This window comes from Epinephelus fuscoguttatus, linkage group LG11 (genome assembly GCF_011397635.1).
Source record: "Epinephelus fuscoguttatus linkage group LG11, E.fuscoguttatus.final_Chr_v1".
NCBI classification, from domain to species: Eukaryota; Metazoa; Chordata; class Actinopteri; order Perciformes; family Serranidae; genus Epinephelus; species Epinephelus fuscoguttatus.
Genome location: NC_064762.1, coordinates 13,873,025 through 13,893,897, shown reverse-complemented (window position 1 = coordinate 13,893,897; position 20,873 = coordinate 13,873,025). Strand labels below are relative to the sequence as shown.

Below are 20,873 nucleotides of genomic sequence, written 5' to 3'. Positions count from 1 at the left end.
CACACTACACCAAAATTATGAATTTGATATGACACCTGCCTAATTATGTAGATGCTGATACTGAAACGACATCACAGCAAAAGTCTAAAGCACCAGGACTAGTGTTAGAACTTAATATTCTTAACAAAAACCCAACAGAAAAAAAATGTTATGCCAAAGTGTTTGCCAAACATCAGTAACACAGTCAAAAACACGGCATCCGATTGGTTGGACAAACTCAACCCCAAGGCGGCTAGTTGGTTGCTTATAACAACAGTTTGAGACACAAAAAGGGGGATAAATAACCATGGAAGATATTTAGTGTCAGAATTTATCATTATGGATTTATTTTACAAAGCCTCACAAAACTTCTGAAAAGGATCATATGAACACACCAGAGCACAAGAAGAGCACAAAAATGTAATGCTAGTTTCTGGGCAAAACCCCCCCCAAATCTCAATTCTCATTCTTACCCTTGCCCCTCCCCCTCCCCCTTCGTCTGCGTCTTCCCCTTGCCCCTCTATACAGAGTTGAGCAGGCTAGGGGTAGAAATGTTCCCCCTACGTCAGCAGAAGTGACAAGAGTTGACACGAAAATGCCATCATCTCAGGCTGTGACACACGAAAGGAACACCAAAACGTTAACGTCAGCAAAAACGCTCCAACATTGTATTAATTGTATCATGAAACATGAGTGCCGCAATTATAATATCAATTAAAATGCTGAAAATACATTTGTGCGATTCTCTGGGAGATTGTTTAGAGGCATCTCACTTGCTTATTAAAACCCTGTCATTCTTAAGTACTGGTACTAATAAAATTATGTATTGTACTGTTTTTAATGCCAAGGTACTATGACACCTTTCTAGTATCGGTATACAGTGCAACACTAATCTGGGGACATGACTCAGTCCAGTCACCGGCTCATCTCTCCAGCCTTTAGGCTACATTATTAAACAGGGACCAGTGTGAGGTACAACACAGTCTAGATTTTAACTCCACAGCATGAACAATTTGTCACCTCACCCCTACGACCCATTTGTCTTCATTTTCCTAATGGCCTACTCAATGCATAATGATTTGTCCAGAAGAATACAGGAGCTCCTCCTGAGGATCGCACTAAACAATGCCGCTGCTCTGTGTATTGCCTCGGAGATGGTGAGGTGGACGGCATTTTTCACAATCCTGCAGATTAGAGATGAACTGAAAACACGGGTGTTGTGTCGAGTCAAGTCACGGTTTGGCCTTTAAGCTTTTACACTCAGATTACATCGCTTTGACCCTCAACGCTGATTGAGATAGACGAGCTAACGGATGGGCTGGTAAAACAATGTGGATGTGGATCTGAACAGGTCTTGTGGGACCTCACAGACTGAAATGTAAAGTGACAATCCTACATATGCACTGGGTTTTCTATGCTGTATCTATGTTTGGATTTTAGGATCGTCGAAATATCAAACTAGCCACTGGGGACTTGAGTAAAACCCTACAAGCTATCAGTCTCATCCCACTGAAAGGCTCTTCATAGTCAATATATATTCCATAAGGGACATAACCATTGTTTATGTGGCCTAATATATTGATTATCGTAAGAAACGATTGCTCAGCAATCACGATTCGTAAAAAAACATGATTTGACCAACATCTTTGAGAATTACCTGAGTTACTGCATATTCTGTTGACTGTATTCCATCTATAAAGGATGGATTCAGGAGCCTCACGCAGTCATGAAGCACCTGACTGAGGCTAAATGACGAGGCAGGACCACAAAGTTTTCCGCCAACCCAGACCTCGACAAGAAAGAGCCCCAACTTCTAACAAGGAAGAGGAGGCCCTTCAGGTGAGGCACCATTAAGCAAAACTTTCCAACTTCCCGGAGAAAATCTATACTCCCTGTTACTGCACAATGGCATCCTCTCTGCTTGGGAGAGTGGAGATGGGGCTTAGGGCTGACAGCGCCAAACAACATGTAACTGGGATTTGGGAAGATGGCTGGGGGCCACTTTAGAACTGCCTGTGAAATTACTCTCAAGAGAGGGGAGAGGGTGAATGAGCGAGGGGGGGGAAAGGAGAGGAGAGTGACTGAGAGAGAAACATCTCCTTCATCAGGGGAAGTGGCTGGAGCTTGGTCCGTGGTTCGTCCTCACTGCCTGGGGATCTCCATTAGACCCTGATCCGACAGGACACACACACATACACACATACAGGTACAGTATGGATATAAACCTACAGGTTCAGTCAGCATTACCTGCAGCCCTGGAGATTTTTTGTTTAGGGTAACATGTTACTAAGAAACAACTCGGCAGTAATGTTTTGAGATCTTGTTTCCCCTTTTTCCAGGTGTGTGTCATTTTCTCTGGCCTGTTATCAGTCACAATTTCCGTGTAAGTGCTGGGCATGGGACTTTTTTAAGGAAACACACACACACCCACCCACCCACCCACCCACACACATACACACACACACACACACACACACACACACACACACACACACACACACTCTTTATTAACATCCTTTTTAGTGAAAAACAAACCAATAGCACTAAGTGTTTGAAATGGCATTTTATCTTTCAATATGAAATATGCCTTTTTCTACGACTGGTACGTATGCAGCCTCTTTTTTCAGAGTCGTTTTTATTGTTGGTTGCCCAGCAGTCTCTCTGAGTGCTGCTGGACACAATATTCATGACTATCCCGGTAACAGAAACTCACAACGATCAACTTTATACTTCTGCGTTGAATCGACGCCATAGCCTGACGTGCACCTCCCTAGAAATGTAACTACATGTTGCTGCGACACAGACCTCCTGTCTGTTTCTGTAAGCTGAAACCATTTCCCTCAGTGGAAACAAAGCTTTTTTTTATACTTTAATTTCACAGGTAAGAAATAATAAATTGTGAATACAATAAAGCCTCCACAAAGCCTTGTGTGTGATTTATCCTGGCTTCATAAGAGCAGAGGAAATTCTCCGCACCTCGCTGTGGCTAATTTATACAATGTAAAATGCCATAGACTTGTGCTAATAACGTTACCATATTGTATTTGTTGAGAAAAACTGTTTAGTATAAGACAGTTGTTTTGTCAGTGAACCTTGTGAGTTGTAATGGAGCCGAATTTTGTAACGTTACCTTTGTTAAATGTTGCTGTTGTACCTGGCCTCATTTGAGTACAGGAAAAGTCTGCTAGCTGCTAGGCTAATTTATACAATGTAAAATACCATAGGCTCGTGCTAGTAACGTTAGCATGTTGTATTTGTGGGGAAAATGTGTCCAGATAAAGACAAGTGCTTGTCTGTGGATGCTGCGAGTTATCATGAAGCTGATATGTGTACTTGTGTTTAAAATTGTCTCTATTAAGCCATGTTTAATGTTTGTTTAATGTGTGTTTTGAATCAACTAAACTTTACAGCACTTCACAGAAACCCTGTCGCCGACCGGTGTTTTGGAGGTGTAACTGCAGAGTGACACAGACACACCACCGCACAAGTATAAATGCTCACAACGGCGTAGGCCACATGCATAGACTGCAGCATAGGCTCTGCAAGGAGCTGACGCACTAATATAAATCTCACTTTATTGTGAGTGTTTTTAATCGCGATGTGTGATAGACGTGTATACTGTCTGATCTTTAGTCAGCCAACTCAGGGGGTGACATATTTCAGAAATGATTATTCTAAAAGAATAAATGAAAAGTGCATACATATAAAATAACACGTGCAAGTGAGTGGGCAATTACATATAAATATCCTCTGTGCCACACAGGCATGGGATGATACTCTCAGTGGCAGTCGGGTTAACTGAATATTTTCCATCATTTTCTGAATACCTTTTAACAATAACAGAAAAAATCTGAGGGCGCTTTATCATGATGACAGATTAGAGCGATGAGGTCAATCTATGGTAACTTTAAGTAATTCACACCCCCGTCCAGTTGGTTGCATGTGCACATTAATTGGCTATTGTCTAGTCCTGTGTTTGATTTCACCTGCATGACCTCATTGTTTATCTGGCTTTAGCCATCACATTGGTCGATTACATCACTACATACCACTGCAAAGTGTCACAGCAGCTGAGTGCCAGGGTTGTAGCTCTGCTGGAGCACACTGTAACAATGTTTCGCTGCTTGTTTTTCTAAGGAAATAGAATATTCTCACTTTGCATTATCCGAATTAAATTCAAATACATCTTTTAAGGCACTTAAAGATCCAATCATCACTAAAGTGCATATCATGCAAGAGAGCCGATAAAACAAAGGGAATGGTCAAAGTTGTCAAATTGAAATCTTTTGAATTTTCATTGGAATTCAATTATTTTTTCTCAGATAGCTGCTGTTAACTAGTAAATATGAAAAGGCAGCAAAACATCCTTCCCTTCTTATAGCTGTACCCGACTAATGTATGTAAAGTTACAGTTGGAACAGTGATTACGTAACTTTTAAAATGGGCATTACGCCACATTCTGTATATTAGTTATTAAAAACGAAAATGAATGAATGAAAATTTAATGCTATTAAATGTGTCTTTTTATCACTAAAAAAAAGAAAGAAAGAGAATTAAAATAATGGGTAATAATAAATGATGACAGAATTTTTAGGACCCTGTCTTGGACATGAAAGTCTACACAACCTGCCTCAGACCGACATGACACAATAGTTGCGAAACACAGCAATCATAAAAAGCCATTTAATGAATTTAGGATTTAAGAAAATGTAATCATGGCAGTATTATATTCCTTTACGCTTAATTTCCTGTCATTAAAGGGTATCAAATGGTACTTAAATATTAAAGGTCCAGCATGTAGGATTTAGGGGGATCTATTGGCAGAAGTACTATATTCAAAACAGTGTTTTCATTAGCTTATAATCACATGAAAATAAGAATCATGGTGATGTTATCTCAGAATGAAAGGTTTAGAACTACATACTGAGTGGGTCCCCTTCTACTGAGTCTGCCATGTTGTTCTACAGTAGCCCAGTACGGACAAACCAAACATGGGCTCTAGATAGGGACATCTGTCTTATCACACTGGCCACTGTACTTCTCCTACACGCTTGGCACTGTTTCAGTTCTGCAACCTCACATTTTTTTGCTTTTCTTCTAGATCAGTGAATTTGAAAATGTTTTAATGTATTTATTATGTAGTATTAAATAGAATGGCTACTAGTTTACATTCCTGAACTGTAGTCAGTGGTAGCTTTATGTAGATTATAAGGTCTACAGTCTGGATTTTTAAAGTTAGACTAAATATTCAATATACAGTACATCAATACATTGGGAAGTAAGCAAAACTTCCACATGCTAAAATACCGTAGTTGTTTTGCTTTTTCTTGTCAGGCTGATCCTCAAAGAGAAACATAAAATTTAACATACCGTAACTCGTTCTAATATAAATGCAAAACCACAGTTTGTAGAGCAAAGTATTTCCTATAATAACAGATACTTTCAAAAGGGATTAGCATGAAACTAACACCTACAGCTAAGAAGGGACTTAACCAACTTATAATTTTTAAAATCTGTTTATTTAGTTGCTGGAGCTAGAGAAGAATGATTGAAAAAGGCAGTCCCCAACATAGTGGGGTTGGAGAACACACCTATATCCAGCCGTGTCTACTCCTCCTCCTCCTCCTCCTCCTCCTCCCGGACCCAGAACCCCAGGAAAAGGATGCGCTCAGTGCACTGTGTGCAGTTCTGAGATAAGGCTCCTTCGGCAGAGGAGCGGCCTGGCTGGCTATCGGGCCCTTCCTGCTCCCCTCTCTCCCCTGGCGGGGGCTGGGGCTGGGCAGGGAACACAGGGAGGGCCCGCTGAGGGTCCCACAGAAAAGGAGAGGGTGGGAAGACATTCAACAGGCCGCCTCCTTCAAGACACTCCAGTTCTATCTCTCCCTGCTAATGTGGCCGATGGAAAGCCAACGGTAAGACATGTGCCAAGGTGCCAAGATACCGAGGCCAACATATTCAGGAGGAGAGGCAATCAAGCCAGCAGAGGGATGGTGGAAAAGGCTCAGCATGTGGAACTTTGTTGACCCAACGAGATCAGCAGAGAAATTTAATTGACTACAGACTAGATCCAAAACCTTCATGGAGCAAGTAAAGCCTCTTAAACTGTAATTCTGTTCTCTTTAGAAATAAGTGGACATTTTTAGGGATGTCCTTATTTAAGTTTTTAACCCAATACAAGGTCTTTCAAATTGAGTCATTGCTAACTGAGACATTGTTTAGCCTCAAGAGTGCAGGAATAAGCACTAAAACACATGAAGGTAGGTCTACTTCAGTAGTAAATTAGTATTAAAAAAATTGGTTTCCTAAGCCTCTTTTACATATGCACGACTAGAGGTTGACAGTTTCATTGGTTTGGCTGATTAATCGGCACAGATTGGACTTTACATAAACTATCGCTATTGGCTTATTCCTGCTCCAAACTATGGTTATTACATTGGCCATTAAAAAATCCATTGGTCAACCTCTTTGCACTACCTAGTGGAACTACATGTGAGAACACAAATGTCCGAATTGAATCAGACATTAATCCTTAAACTGTATCCTGCCAGCTCCCTAGTACAAAGTCTGTGTAATATCCAACTGAGCACGTGTAAATAGGGCAGGTAATCGTCCGAACAATTCACAGAGAGCGAGTGGACGTGTTGATGATGTTTCTATCACGGCACTTGCCGAAACCAGAGAAAACAAAAATCCGAGGGTGAAAAAGTAGGGTCATTTACAGGAAGATGGCAACAAAAATGTCTAACTGGAAAGATGACGAGATTCTGTAACTTCTGTTGGTATTTTATGATCAAATTACGAACTGGCCACGCAACCACGGTATAATCCACGTCATGTCCTCCTGCATGCTCAACCCAGGCGCCACCCCTCGCCTAAACCTATATATACGTATTTCTAGTTGGTGAATCTCTGAATGTGTGCTACACGTGTGAAAGGGAAATCCAGACAATGTCTTGACCAGATTCTCCGGACAATGTTCGCAGTAACGGTTCTCTCAATATAGCAAAATACCACAACTGAATTTGCCACACTTTCTGATGCTCGCAGTCAGATTTCACTAACTGCTGGCTGCTGTTAATTTGTTCGTTACTCAACAACTGGCTGGAGTTTCCATGGGTCAGAACAAAGGACTGGAAATAGCCTGTGTGCAGCCAATGGGTCCATTAAATGCATGGATTGGTCCTAATCCTGCTTCTAAGGATCGGCACAGGACGTCTAATATTTTCATGTACCCTACTGAAGGCTGACATATGGACGCTAGTTACAGCTTCTCAAAAGATCTTTTCTGTTTTAAAGCACATTATTTATCTTCTTGTTTCTGAACTGTTGGACAAAATAAGGAATCTGAAGACATCTATCAAACACACAATGAGCATCTGTCACGACTTCTACACTTCATGGTACTTTACAGCCCTACTTCCAGGCATTACCACTTTAGAAATGTATAATCACCCTCCCTCCAATTCTTATCATGAACACAGAGGTCCTGTAAAGTTGTGTAGCAAAGCATCTGTATTTCTGTTGCTGTTTCCCTGATGCAATGATAAAACCAGAGAATGAGGTTGTTTAAAAAAGTGTTTGGAAACTGGGGCATGTAACTCTGCCTGCGGTAGAATATTTGTGCATAACCCAACTGACACATTACACATCACTTTGTTGGTTAACCACTTCAGTAAAAGAGTGCCAAATAACAGTTCATTCCTTGGCATTTCATATTAAAACCTGGCAACCACCCCAACCACATGAAAAGGTGTTGGATCTTGGCTGTATTTTTTAATTGGGCATTCCATGGTAGCTTCACAACAAACAGTAACGAGGTCAGCCTTCCTACTACCAACCCTTCAGGTCCTTCCAGGTGTGGGTTAGAGGTTTAAAAATAATACAGATGAATTATACTGTAGATCAGTCATGAAAAATCTCCACCTCAGGCAATTAGTGTAAAACTGGACTCAGATGCAAAAGTTCACTTGTATTAGATTTATTAGAAGTTATTAAAACAGATAAATATGTCTTACTAATCAGCTTTTCAGAAGGTATAAAGTCACCTTCTGGCTCACATGTTAATTAGCATTTGACAAAGTTGCAGTTGCCCATTTATTTACTTAAAAACTGCCTGTTTGCATTACTTGCTGCTTTTTTCCTTTCAATAATTTCTAGCCAATATTGGTTGGGTCTGTAATTGCATGAGTGTGCCCTCATTGTCCTGCCACAATAATAAATTTGGCGATACACAAGGTCTATGGATCAGGCCCTGATTAGCCAGCTGTCTCTCCCTGATGAGCACACGAGTCCAGCAGCCCATCCTTCATGAGCCTGATGTGGGCGGACAGAAAAACAGGTGGATGCCTTATTCGCTGGTAAATAAGCAAACCCTTCCACTGACCATCAATTTTTTTTTTTACGTAGTGTCATTTCCTCCTGATATCTAGATTCCTTTTCTGCTGAAATTATACAACAAAGTTAAAAACAATAACATGATGTACCATAAGCACATTAAACGCCACACATGGAAGCTTCCACAAAGCAATACTTTTGCTAAAGGCGTACTCTCTGTGTGTAGTTAAGACAAAACACAAAAAAATGGGGTTTGAAAAATTGCACTTTGTGCCCGGTGCGAGAACGTTTATCATAAGTAACAAATGAAGACAACATTATGCATGCAGCATGACTGCCCTGTGCTTGTTCAACATTGCAAACGCTTGCCCTCCTCAAGAGCATAGGGTCCCCCCACCCCAACCCCAGAGAGGGAAGATACAGTGATTATTTTCCCCGCTGTGATTTATTAGATTAAAGAGTCAGTGATTAAATGGTAGTCGGCGGCTGTAAACAGCCGAGAGGGCTGGAAATCTTTGGGCGGTTAGCTTCACCAGGCGGTAATTACCCTGGCCCCATGTATTCTAGCTTAGGCCCGTAACTAAGAGACGGACGCCCTCTTTTTCTTTTTTGTCCTGCGCTAATCTGTAAGTGTCAGCAAGCTGGCATGGCCAGGAGGGAGCAGTCCGCAGAACTGCCAGGGAGGTAGGTGGTAAATGTGTGTGTGTGTGTGTGCGTCTTTGCAGCAGGGGGTGGAGTGAGGGGGGTCGCTTGGCGGGTCTTGATATTTTCGGCGGCAGAAGCAAAAGTGCCTGTCAACAAACATGCTCAAGAAAGGGGAGAGCTTTCGCTTGAGGCAATTAGATGTTATCTGAGAATGAATTAGAGCTCTTCAGCTTTACAATGAGCCCGGCACCCTGCATGAGTGCACCGGCCCATTCAGACTGCGCCAACCGCACTGCCACAACGCACGTTTACACCGGCATCCCCTTTCAACAGATCACTGCTGGGGTTGATGGACAATTGAGCCAAAGAGAACATCTCTGCTTTGGTGCTGTATTTTTATTTACACTGCAACAACTCATGTTTACACTGCCATCCCCTTCCAACAAAACATTGCTGAGGTTAATGGTAAACTGAGCCTAAAAGAAAAATCTCTTCTTTGGTGCCATATTTCTATTTATACTGTCAATTACACAATGCAGTGGAACTCAAGAGTAAGTAAAGAATAATCCTGTTAGTGGGGGCCATCATGACAGACACTTGACCCTGTGAAGAACAAAGCTAATGACGAAACTGCTTGAAACAAAAATAAAGAGCTTCTTAATGAGTTTACGATGACAATCAACATGGAAAAATAAAAAACACTTGACAGTCTGCTTCCTTGCACGAGGTCAAGCTGAAATTTAAAAAAAAAAAAAAAAAAAGTTATCTTAGTCTTACATGACTGTCGCAACCAAAGATATATTAATGGAACCATGAAAAAGTAAATAATTTTGACTCACTTTCAAAATCACAATCCAACACTGCCTCACTTCTCTGTCTAAAGGCCTCAGTAGCAACCTGTGAAACCCGCTCTCGAGTTGTACACCATTTCTATACCGAAAACATATTTTGCCTCTGCGCCGTCAGCAAAGTTTCACCGCTCGACTCCGCCCATCGGCTCCCTGGCGCCTTGCCGACGCATCTGCCAAACGCTCGGGCCCCCAACCCACGCCGCCCCTGCCCCATATTCCTTAAGATGGTGGTATCGGGGGAGCCCCCGCTGACGTGCGATCCTTCATGTGGACGACGCGTGGGCAGGAAATGCTTGCAACAGGTGCCACCCGATGAGGCCTGATCCTCGAGCCCTTTGTGCCTGAGCAGGAGTGGGAGTGGGAGAGGCCGCGGGGGTCACGCTGACCCAGGAGCAGGGTGAGGCATACCGACTGTCTGACTGGAGGGATCAGACGTCAAAACAAGCCTTGTATCAAATTATACTCGACCATTTTTCTTCCCTGACGGTTTTAAGGAGTGCAGAATTAATGAACGGGTCAATGTTGTAACAATTTTGAGGTTTCTAGTGCCAACTGGAAAACTTGATTCATTAAAGATATGGATGTTATTTTTTAAGGCTGAGTCAGCAAGCTGAAAATCTAATTTCACTGAATGCATTAAGGTGCAGTAAAACTAATATAAATTATGCTCTGGAAAACTACAAGCAAAAACTAATTAATATTCATTAACAAAGTTTAAAGGACAGTATCTAAGGCATGGCCATTTTACAATCTTAATATAGTTTTCATTAGAAATAGATTAAAAAAAAAAGCTTTTTAGTTATAAAAAAAAAAAAATAAAAAATAAAAAAAAAAACAACAAAAGGAAAAAACTGAATTTTGTCTTTTTCAAAACACACACCCCCTTAAAGAAATGTAGAAGCAAATATAGGCGGCAAAATAAAACTATGGCTTGTTTCCACCTTTCATCTGAGCTGGCGGCTTTAAAAAATGACTAACTTTTGTTGATGTATGAATCGGCGGGGAGTCTATTTATCAGCAGGCCCTCTGCGGTCGCCCGCTTGGGTCCCTCAAGTCACAAGCCGCGTCGCTCCCCTTTGACTGATTAATTAGCCAATCAGAGGACATTTTTCACTGGGCGGCAGAATGGTTTATTTCAGCTAATGCCGGGCTTTCGAGCTGAGGCCCGTTGGAGCCTCGTCGGCTCTTTCGGCCTGCCTGAGTGGCCGGGCAGAGGGGCAAGGGAGATAAATCAAGCCGGGCTGGCCCTCCATGTGGCTCCCCTAACTAAACCCCCTGAGGAGGGCACGGTGGTGGAGAAGGAGGAGGAAGCAGAGGGGGACGCAGGACGGCCAGGGGCACTGCTCGCCCGCCGATAAGCACGGGGAGCACAGGGCTGCCAAAGTGCCTTCATTTAGAAGTGGCCGGGGCTTTTTGATATCTCGGCAGAGAGAGCCTGTCGTTTGTCATGCCTTGAGTAATTGTGTTGAGGGGCACAGGAGGAAGCAGGAGATGGAGGGGGCTTGCGAGCGTGGGATGGGTGATGGATAACAGAGAGCCGTGTAGATGGACAGGTGCTCCAACACAACTTGATAACCCGCACTGGTCAGGGAGTGTAAATAATGGTTTTAAGCATAGATTTTCAGGTGGCTACACAGAAAGGTGAATGAGGTTTTGGGTGAAATGGTGGTCATCTGTTTATCTTGTTGATCAGGGTTTGTATTTCACAAATAATTTGTTGGAAGTGTGTAAATTATTTGTTTATCACAATGGTCACAGTTTGTGGTGGTGTTGGTGTTAAACCAGACTTCATTACATTAAGAGGTGTTACTTATTTTCTGTCCTCCTTATTTACATACATGAGGGAGGCAGAATATTAGGAACACCTCTCAATATGATGCAGTCCAGCGTAACACTAACACTTACTATGACCTTAATGCTAAAATGGATAAATGAATTAAAACATCTATGAGTGTTGAGGAAAAAAGAGAACACGGGAAGCATAACAGTAAGCTTTATAGCAGAACAGCTGTATTGGATTTTATTAAATTGCACAAGTGTATCTGATAAAGTGGACACTGAGTTTGGTATGCTTAATACTTTAGTGTTCACTCGGCTTGGTATTGAACCTCGATACATTCTGAATACAGTCTGAAATGTGTCTTTAGCATTGATGATATAAATGTGCTTGCTTGGGTTTCTTCAGTTAATCATTCATCTGATATCTGATGATGAAATCAGATATTTTCTTAATACATGCTTTTTTTTAAGCCTACTGGGGGTCGGATGTGGAGTTTTTTTGTTTTTATGTTGCACAGCTGGTGTACAGTGATCTTAAATTTTCTTTTTTCTTTATGTTTCTGCAATTGTTCAACAATTATCAAAAGCTCTCCTCCCAACATTTTAGTTTCAACTCCAGAAAGACATTTTTATGTGAGTTACATCATACATCAGGACTCAACAATAAGGATTGCTAATTGCATGGGGCAAGTAAAATGCCGCTTTGGGCAAGTAAATCTAGGAACTCACAAAAAAAAAGAATTAACTACACAGTTTCCAGAGCAGATAATTGAATTTGCTGAGGACTGAGCCATCTCCCTTCCTTCTCATCTCTGTTGAGAGTTGCACATGCGAAGTATCGATCAAGCACCCGCGAGAAAATGGCGGTGGGTAAATAGAAAGTTTATGAAATGAAAAGCAAGTGAGCTTTTTGATTATGCTGGAAACAGGAGTGTAGTTGGTGGCATTAAAGGATGTAGGTGAAACTCTCTGAGAGCAAGGAGGATAAAACATGGTCATTTTTTAAATGACAATTAATTCTGATCTTTATTGTTAACCGCTAATAATTAAAACAATCTGTATAGGGGCAAGTGAAAATTATCTTCGGGCACATAGATTTCAGACTGGCAAGTGAAAAAAACAACATTAATGTTAAATCTTGTTCATTAAAGGTCCAGTGTGTAGGATTTAGTGACATCTAGTGGTGAAGGTGCAAACTGCAACCAGCTGAAGTTTCTCCCATGTGCCAAGCATGTGGTGACCAACACAAACACAGGACTGGCCCTATGTAGAGCCAATGTTCTTTTGTCCATTCTGGGCTACTGTAGAACAACATGGTGGACTAGGTAGAAGAGGATCCGCCCCTAATGTAGATATAAACCACTCATTCTTAACTAATGAAACAAGTCTTAGTTTCAGGTGAATATAAACTAATCAAAATGACAGATGCCTCTGAATCGTACACACTGTAAAATGGAAAATGTTACTAATTTTAAAAAGGTAAAAAAATAAATAAATTAACGACACAGCACTACTGTCGGGACAGGATGTTTAAACCACACAGAAGTTCAGTTGAAACACACAAACGGATGAAACTTAGCAGCTACCTGTGTACAAACAATTAATATGAAAGGGTTCATAATCTGTCCCATGTGCTCACTTGGTCTTTTCAACACGTCCAGTGCTGCCTGTGACGAACAGAGGCAAGTGGGACAGTTGAGTGTGTGTGTGTGTCGGCCTGTCTGCGTTTCAGGGAGCGTTGCGAGCAGCGATAAGAGGCGAGCAGGAAGCACATCACTGCGGAGGAAGGAAAACCCCAGCAGTGGGGGACTGGTGGAAAGGGAGGCTGGAGAGACAGCAGTGGGTGGTGGGTGAAGTGCTGGAAGATTCACGAGGCGGGAAGGAGGGCAGCTCTGGAGGAGCCGATCCAGATTTGGTCGAGTCTCCTGGCCTCACCTCGTCTGAATGCAGATATGTGATAATGCGACTGGCAACTGCCAATCAACCCCAGCTCCGAACCAAAGCACCTAATGCTGCTAGAGTTACTACTTAAGAATACAGCTCTATAGGGTGCTGAGATTATTGTGCATGTATAGTGTAGAGTGTATTTATGGTGGACTACTGTAAGCACAGATCAGGGTGCGCTGAGGGTCACTGGCAGTGTCACAGACACACTCACAGGAGATCCCACACAATGCCTAGAGCTTGATTGGTCCATCACCCTCTTTACCTCTTCCCAGCTACCTCAGATGTTGCTGGGCTTCAACACAAGGCCTCATGGGATGCCATTGTAATTGTGTTCAGTGTTTTCGATATGGTCAATGGTGTCCCTTCTGGCTGAAAAATAACAACCCATAACCAAACGATTAGGGAGAAAATGATGGTGTGTATTGCTTGCATTTCCAATGTTAATCAGCTGGGGAGCAGCAGCCATTGTGATGTTATGGCTCGGCACCTGCGGGGGGAATAGGAAAGGTTTTTTCTCGTGCAATTTATGGATTTTTAAGATGCCAATTTCTTCAAGCCAAATGCTTGAGATAAACAGAGGAAGCCAGCAAGAGGCTTCTCTGCGTCTCCGAGTCCAAAAGCTACATTTGTCATTGTCCTTCTGGCTCTGCGTGGAGTCAGCAGAACTTGTGACACCGACGATACCAGTTTATTAAATCAAGATTTATTCATTCATGACAAAATACAGAAAAGTTCTGTATCTGCTTGAGTCACTTCTTATGTCTTTATAATGATAATCCCACAGTTTTTTCATCCAAAGTCCCATCTGTCAGCATCCACATCTTCTAATATCTAAAAATGTTTTTACAAATCTCAGTTCTGGGATTATCGTGACTTTGTTTATGAAACTTATTTAAGCATCATGATTTTATCTGGCAGAATTTTCAACTGAGTGAGTGAGGTAATAAGTGTTGTGACTCACTCAAAATCTATGTAATGCATGAATAAGTTCAACTGAACCATTGGTGCAGACAAAGTTTCATTAGCAGGTGAAATGTTTAACTTTCACGTTTAATTTCTGATATTAATAATAACTCAAGCACTTTTTTGTTATTCCAAGGCTGCCAGTTTCTACATTGGAAGTAAAAGAAAAGGTAGTGGAGGAGATTTAACAGATTCATTTAATAATGAGGTTTTGTTTTGTTTTATAACTAGGCCAAAGTAAACTTGCTGGGCCTGAAATGCAACTTGTGCATGTCTGAGCCTGTAAGCTACGTTCCAAAAGCATGAGAGCCAGCAGAATGCCAAATGGCAAAGTGATGTTTGAAGTGACCAGCTGCTGACGCCAAGAGCAAAAAGAGAACTTTTTTGCAAGCGTCATCATTCGAGATTTCTGCGCACCTCACCCCAATTTTGATTTGCCTTTAATAATGCCTGTCGGCATTATAACTACCTGATGTGAGCGCTCCAAGACAGAACTACAGAAGAGGGGAAGTGCAGAGAGAGGAATGGGGGGTAAGAGTGCAAATCCCTTAACTGGATTTAGGTGCTCTTGCCGCCATGAGTGGCCTGTTGGCGGTGTTAAAGCTGCACACTGTGACATGGCTAATCTGAGGCCACAGGCTGCTCAGGAGCTCGGTGCATGTAGAAGCACAAGGATCGCATGATGCTGCAGCCACTGATGGAGGCCATCAGCAGCAGTGGTCATCCTTAATTACCAAGACAGAGGCAGATAAGCTGGAGCCACCTGGCCAGAGGTATGCCATCTCCTCCCCGAGTGCACACTTGACATTGAGGGGGTTAAGAAAGATCACAGGCCTGCCCTTTCCATTTGGAAAACTACTGTGTCACCGCAAAAGAGTCATTTACACCTTGAATTAGGAATACTCCCTACAGAGCTTTTGCAACTGGATATAGTGCACTCTGGCACAATAAGACTGACTAGATAATCATGTGTTACAGGCATTGCTCGTGATCAGATTCCCTACTTTAGATATAATCACAACACAAGAAAGCAGGGATGCACTAACTGTGAAATTATGGTCTGATACTGATCTTTAAAATAAAAAATTGTGCAATAGCCAATACTGATGTTCAGTTGTTGTGAGAAAGTCAACAAACATCTCACTCCAGCGACTGTTTTTTTTTGTTTGCTTTTTAAGATATTTTTTGGGGCAGTTTTGCCTTTAATTGATAAGTCAGGTGTGAAAGGGGGAGAGAGAGAAGGAATGACATGCAGCAAAGGGCCACAGGCTGGAGTTGAACCTGGACCGCTGTGGCAACAGCCTTGTACGTGGGGCACCTGCTCTATCCACTAAGGCACCGACGCCCCCTAGCAACTGTTTTTATTCAACTTTCTTGCATGAAACAAAATCTTGCAAGTGAAGTTATATGTGAACACGTTGAGATAACTCTATAATTCTATAATTTACCTTTGCTCAATTGTTATTTTTACTGAATGGAGGTTATAATTTTACTCAATGCAACCAAGCGGCAACCTCCAGGGATGAAAAATGAAGCCAATATGGGAATGCCAAAAACTGCTGTTCTTTAAATGGCCACTTGAGGCTGGCTCCAAAAGCGAGTCAGTCCCCACTGACCCACATGTTTACAGCCTGGTATAAAAAATGGTGTTAGTCTCTGTGGCTAATTTCCCTTTTCGTGACAACTGTATAGGGAGTGAGTTTTTATATAACTACATATTATATAAGTTTATATTCTACTGAAGTCACATAATTAATAATTAAGGACAAGCCTCTATGAGTGACAGGCTGTATGCCGACAGTGAGATTCAACCCTTACTCCTCCACAGCTCCAGCCTCTCGCCCAAATACAGTCACTTCTGGCGCCAAAAAAACAAGATGGTGACAGCCAAAATGCAAAACTTAAGGCTTCAAAATGGGAGTCCACAAACGAATGGGTGACGGTGGCTACGTCCATCATTTTAACAGTCTATGACTGCGACCTCTGTAAACTGTTACTCCCAGCTACCAGCTGCTAACAGCAAACCGCTCACGATAACAGTAACTAGCTCCCCCATTATCATTAGGGAAAAAATGTATGTGCCTTGATGGGTCAACAATGAGTTTTCTGCATCCTCTCGTCCCGTGGAAGATTAGTATCATCTTAAACATGTTTTCCATTTTCCCCTGGACGACAGGGCGCAGTTAGTTTTTAGCTCAGCTTTTCAGTCTGTGCAAAACTGATGTGACAACAGAAATACATCGACCACAGCCAGCAGTGAATGTTGTCTTGTTTGCTGACAGGCCAATGGCAGTCAGCAAGAGAGTACGGCCGATAAATTGGTGCACCCCAAAAATGAAGTCCTAAAGACAAGTGCATCTGATTGTACACTGACTACATAAGACAGGTGAAGACTTGAATACTTTTGGAACTGCAAAAAAAACAATACATTTTTTTCTTAATCTTTTTTTTTCTTTACACGTGTCATGATAAAATTGTATGCATTAGACTTGTGTTTAATATGCTGTTTAGAGTTTGTTTCATACATTTTGTTTTTTGTTTCTGTATGTTCATGTTTCAGGTTAGATTGAATCTGCCTTTCTGTTTGTGTTTTTTTGGTCAATATTTACCCTTTATTGTGGATTAATTTTTCATTAAAATAAACAATCAAAAATGTATTTAGATGGACACTTTTGAGGAGGAAGATGTTTCTTCCTTCTTGCGAATAATGTAAATGATCTTGATGCCTCTTACCTGCTCTTGGTCATTGGCAGATCTTCCCCTCTTCCCAAAGATACAGTTAAGGTCTGTTTCACTGCGAGAGGACAGGTCCTTTCCTAAAAGGAGAAAAAAAATTTTTTTTAATATAATATAGCAATTAAAAATAGAAAGATAAAATGACAGAAATTGCTAAACAAAACAAAACAAAACACAAAAATCAATCCTGGCAAACACTGGTGGGTTTTTACTTTTGCAGATACCCAAACAGACCAGAAACGAATCATCGTCACGTTTTCACCAAAAAACACCCGCACACAAAATAAATAAATATAAAATGCAGACATCTAAAGGGCAGCTGTTTTACCGAGGCAACCTGTAATGGTTGCAGTTGAAAGCATGAGTGTGTTTGTGTGTGTGTGTATATATGTGTGTGTGTGCGTGTGTGTGTTGGGGGTAGAAGGTAGGGGGAGGTGGTCTTTAAAGCAAGGAAAGGGGAGGTTTGCGTGGTTTGCTTCTTGCTCCAGGGATAAAACGGCAAAGAAAAATAAACCGACGGCGAGGTCTGCCACACCACGCCTCCGGATTCCCATTTTCAAGCCGGGCCTCAAAGACTCCTGGAGCACAGTCGCCTGTCTCAAGCCCGGGTCCTGTTCGTACAGCTGCATCCTCTTCCTTCAGCGGGGCTCTGATAACATTTGGTTATTTATTGCTTTTAAACCTCTATCTCCCCAGCTCTTGGCTTTGAAAGTCACTGCACATGCAGGTCTAAGAAGTAAAACCAAGAAAGTATGTTGAAAACTAAAATAAATGAGGAGGGGGAGGAGGGGAGAGGCCTGCGGTGTTTGTCATCTAGTGAACTCAGGTCAAATGTAAAATTATGCCCAATCTGACCTTCGCGCTGTTTGGATGAGGAAGTACCCGTCAAAATTCTCAGGCTTTCAGGTGAAAGTGCAAATAACACTGTCTGATAAAAAGGAGCGTAAATGTTCAAAAGGTGGCTGAGTGCCATGACGCAGGATGAAGCATATGCGCTGCTGTCGTGCAGTGGAAAGTGTTAGTGAACACATGCTGGTTTCCAAGGACACGGTTGAAATAGCAACAACTGTCAACTCAGATAACTAGTCAAACCAGACCAACATCACCAAGGCTCTACAGAGAAACACTCAAACCTGACTAGATAAAAAATTAACAAATCTTTCTGTTAACAGATTTACACAGGCTAAAATATGAATATCTGTTTCGTCAAAAGCCCCACGACTGCGATAAAAACCAGCCACACAGAGCTACAGATGGAGAGCTGTAGTTAAATTCTGCATCAACCACCCTCGCTGCCCTGACAGGTGATAGATGGAGGTAGCAATTAAAACTGGGTTACTGGTTTATGCTGTGGGCCCGCACCTCAGCGGCGGAGATTTTGGTGCCTTTCCCCACAAACAAAGGCCATCAATCCTCAGTGCTGGCTGAGAGGGAACAAGCCTTAACAGTATATCAATAAAAAAACAGCAGGAGAGAGTAAGGAGGAGGCCTGCGCTAAGAAGGAGAGGGAGATGTCTGGAAGGTTTTCTGATGCTTCTGTGGCCACGACATTTTTTCGCAGGAACGTTTTTACAGCTTTAATATCAAATTAACGAGACTAGTATTCACAGGGTTCTGATGGCTTAAGGCAAGTTCGATTTAAGACTTTTTTAGGCCTTTTTTAAGGCCATCAAGGAATGAAGTCTTAGACTATTTTGCCCAAATTTGAAGAAAAAACAAACATGATCCGACAGTAATTTCTTAGGGACAGTTTTGCCCAAATGTTTACTGTCAAGACTTTTTTGGGAAGCACGTGCAGTCTGTTAGCAGGTTTTCTAGGCAAATTTGTGTTTCTCAAGTTTGGTGCCAAGTTTGGAAAAACTTATCACACAGGATACATTAAGCTGTTTAAGTACTGTCTTGTATTGGTTTCAGCTATGCTGCAAAATCTTGGTGAAATGGCCAGTTTTCATTTAATATGCCCTTCCTGATCTTGTCCAGGGTACAGTGACAGTAGTTAGCAGGCAGTGGATCCTCTGCTCTGAGCATCCCGGCCAGAAACAAAATATTAATTTTACTTGTTTTGCTGTCTTGATCAGTGTCACATTAACACAAGGGGCAATCGGTAAATTACTCAAAGTTGCACTTATAGTTTACATCCATGTCTGTACACACATGGATGCTTAACACACATCTTCCCCCTCAGCCGCACAGACAATCTATATAGTCTGCATAGTTTCAAAGTGGGCACCCAAGATTAGAGTCACCAATTCAGTATCTGACCAAATGTCTCCGCTTCTTTTCCTGAGATATGATGTTGAATAACGCCGAGAACATTTTGCATAGCATTAAGATGTCACAGTGAAGCTGACCTTTGACCTTATATAGGTATTTGACCTTATACCTCTATATAAAATGTCATCACCTCTTCATTACATCCTATTAGGCATTTGTAAGAAATTTCGTCTCAATTTGCATAAGGATTCCTGAGTTTTGTCCAACATGTTTTGTGTGGTCACAGTGACCTTTGACCACCAAATTCTAGTAAGTTCACTTTTAAATCCAAGTGGCTGTTCGTGCCAAATTTGAGGAATTTGGGGTGTTATTGTAATATTGCATTCACAAGAATGGGACGGACAAGGTCACAACAACCTTGATCTTTGACTACTGAAGTCTAATCAGTGCATCGTTGAGTCCAACCGGACATTTGTGCCAAATTTGAATAAACTCCCTAAAGGTGTTCTTGAGATATCACGTTCATAAGTAAGAGACAGATGAACGGACAATCCAAAAACATAATGCCTGCGGCCACGGCTATCGCCAACACCGAGGCACAAAAACGATTAAAAAAATCTGACCTCTATGTCTTGGCATTTTTAAGACGTTTGAAAGACTGACTTGAGACATTTTAATACCAACTGAAGCTTTATTTTTAGATGAATCAAGAGTAAGACTTTTTAGGGGTCTGGGGAAACCCTGATATAAGAAGGAATGCATTTATTTAGTAACTGCTTATAAACACCGCTAATTATACCTCTGAAATGATTTAACGACCAGATACAAAAGCAGGCATTTAAATGCTTTAATGGTTGACCTTTGTCTGCTCTCTGCACATCCAGAACTATGACAGTAGTACCTGACTTTTTCAACCTCTCATGTAACAAGCTTAGCAACACTAAATCTATTACCAAGCCTTAACTTGGCAACAGCTTCACAGGGAGGGGAGCCGGCATCGGAGCAGTCAGTGGAAGCATGCAAACAGGCGTGGCTGGTTGTATGTTGCCAGGTAACCCTTTGGTTGCCCATGCCAATCCAGACCACAAGCTTGACACGGTCAGGCAATAACACAAAGAGATGATTAAATAAATAAGATAAATTCTTTGATTGACTTCTGATGGATGTCTAATATCAAGGAAAGGATCGTAAATATGTCCTACATGAAGTACGACCATGTCAAAAGTCAGAGTTTCACAGTCAAAGTGCACTCAAACTTCATGCCTGTCAGACCACTTTAGGCAGTTGGAGCACTTGACTCTCAAGTTTCCAATTAAGTTATGAGTCGTTTATGGAAAAACAAGTAGTGCCAGCGTACCTTCTGTTGCATGACAACAGTTGCCGCCTCTTTTGAGAAGTTAAAGTGGTGTTACGTTGCCAAAGACA

At 41.8% G+C, this 20,873-nt stretch overlaps 2 protein-coding genes across 3 annotated transcripts in view; one reads left to right on the top strand and one right to left on the bottom strand.

Moving 5' to 3' along the window:
• The window catches only part of rps12 (ribosomal protein S12), a 434,687-nt gene that overhangs the window by 158,391 nt on the left and 255,423 nt on the right, over nucleotides 1-20,873 (top strand). The gene's annotated exons all lie outside the window — the stretch shown is intronic.
• pinx1 (PIN2 (TERF1) interacting telomerase inhibitor 1) overlaps nucleotides 1-20,873 on the bottom strand; it is a 32,067-nt gene that overhangs the window by 3,848 nt on the left and 7,346 nt on the right. Inside the window, exon 6 of the mRNA XM_049589189.1 lies at nucleotides 17,232-17,314. Coding sequence (XP_049445146.1) covers nucleotides 17,232-17,314 — 83 coding nt within the window. The remainder of the gene's footprint in view (nucleotides 1-17,231; nucleotides 17,315-20,873) is intronic.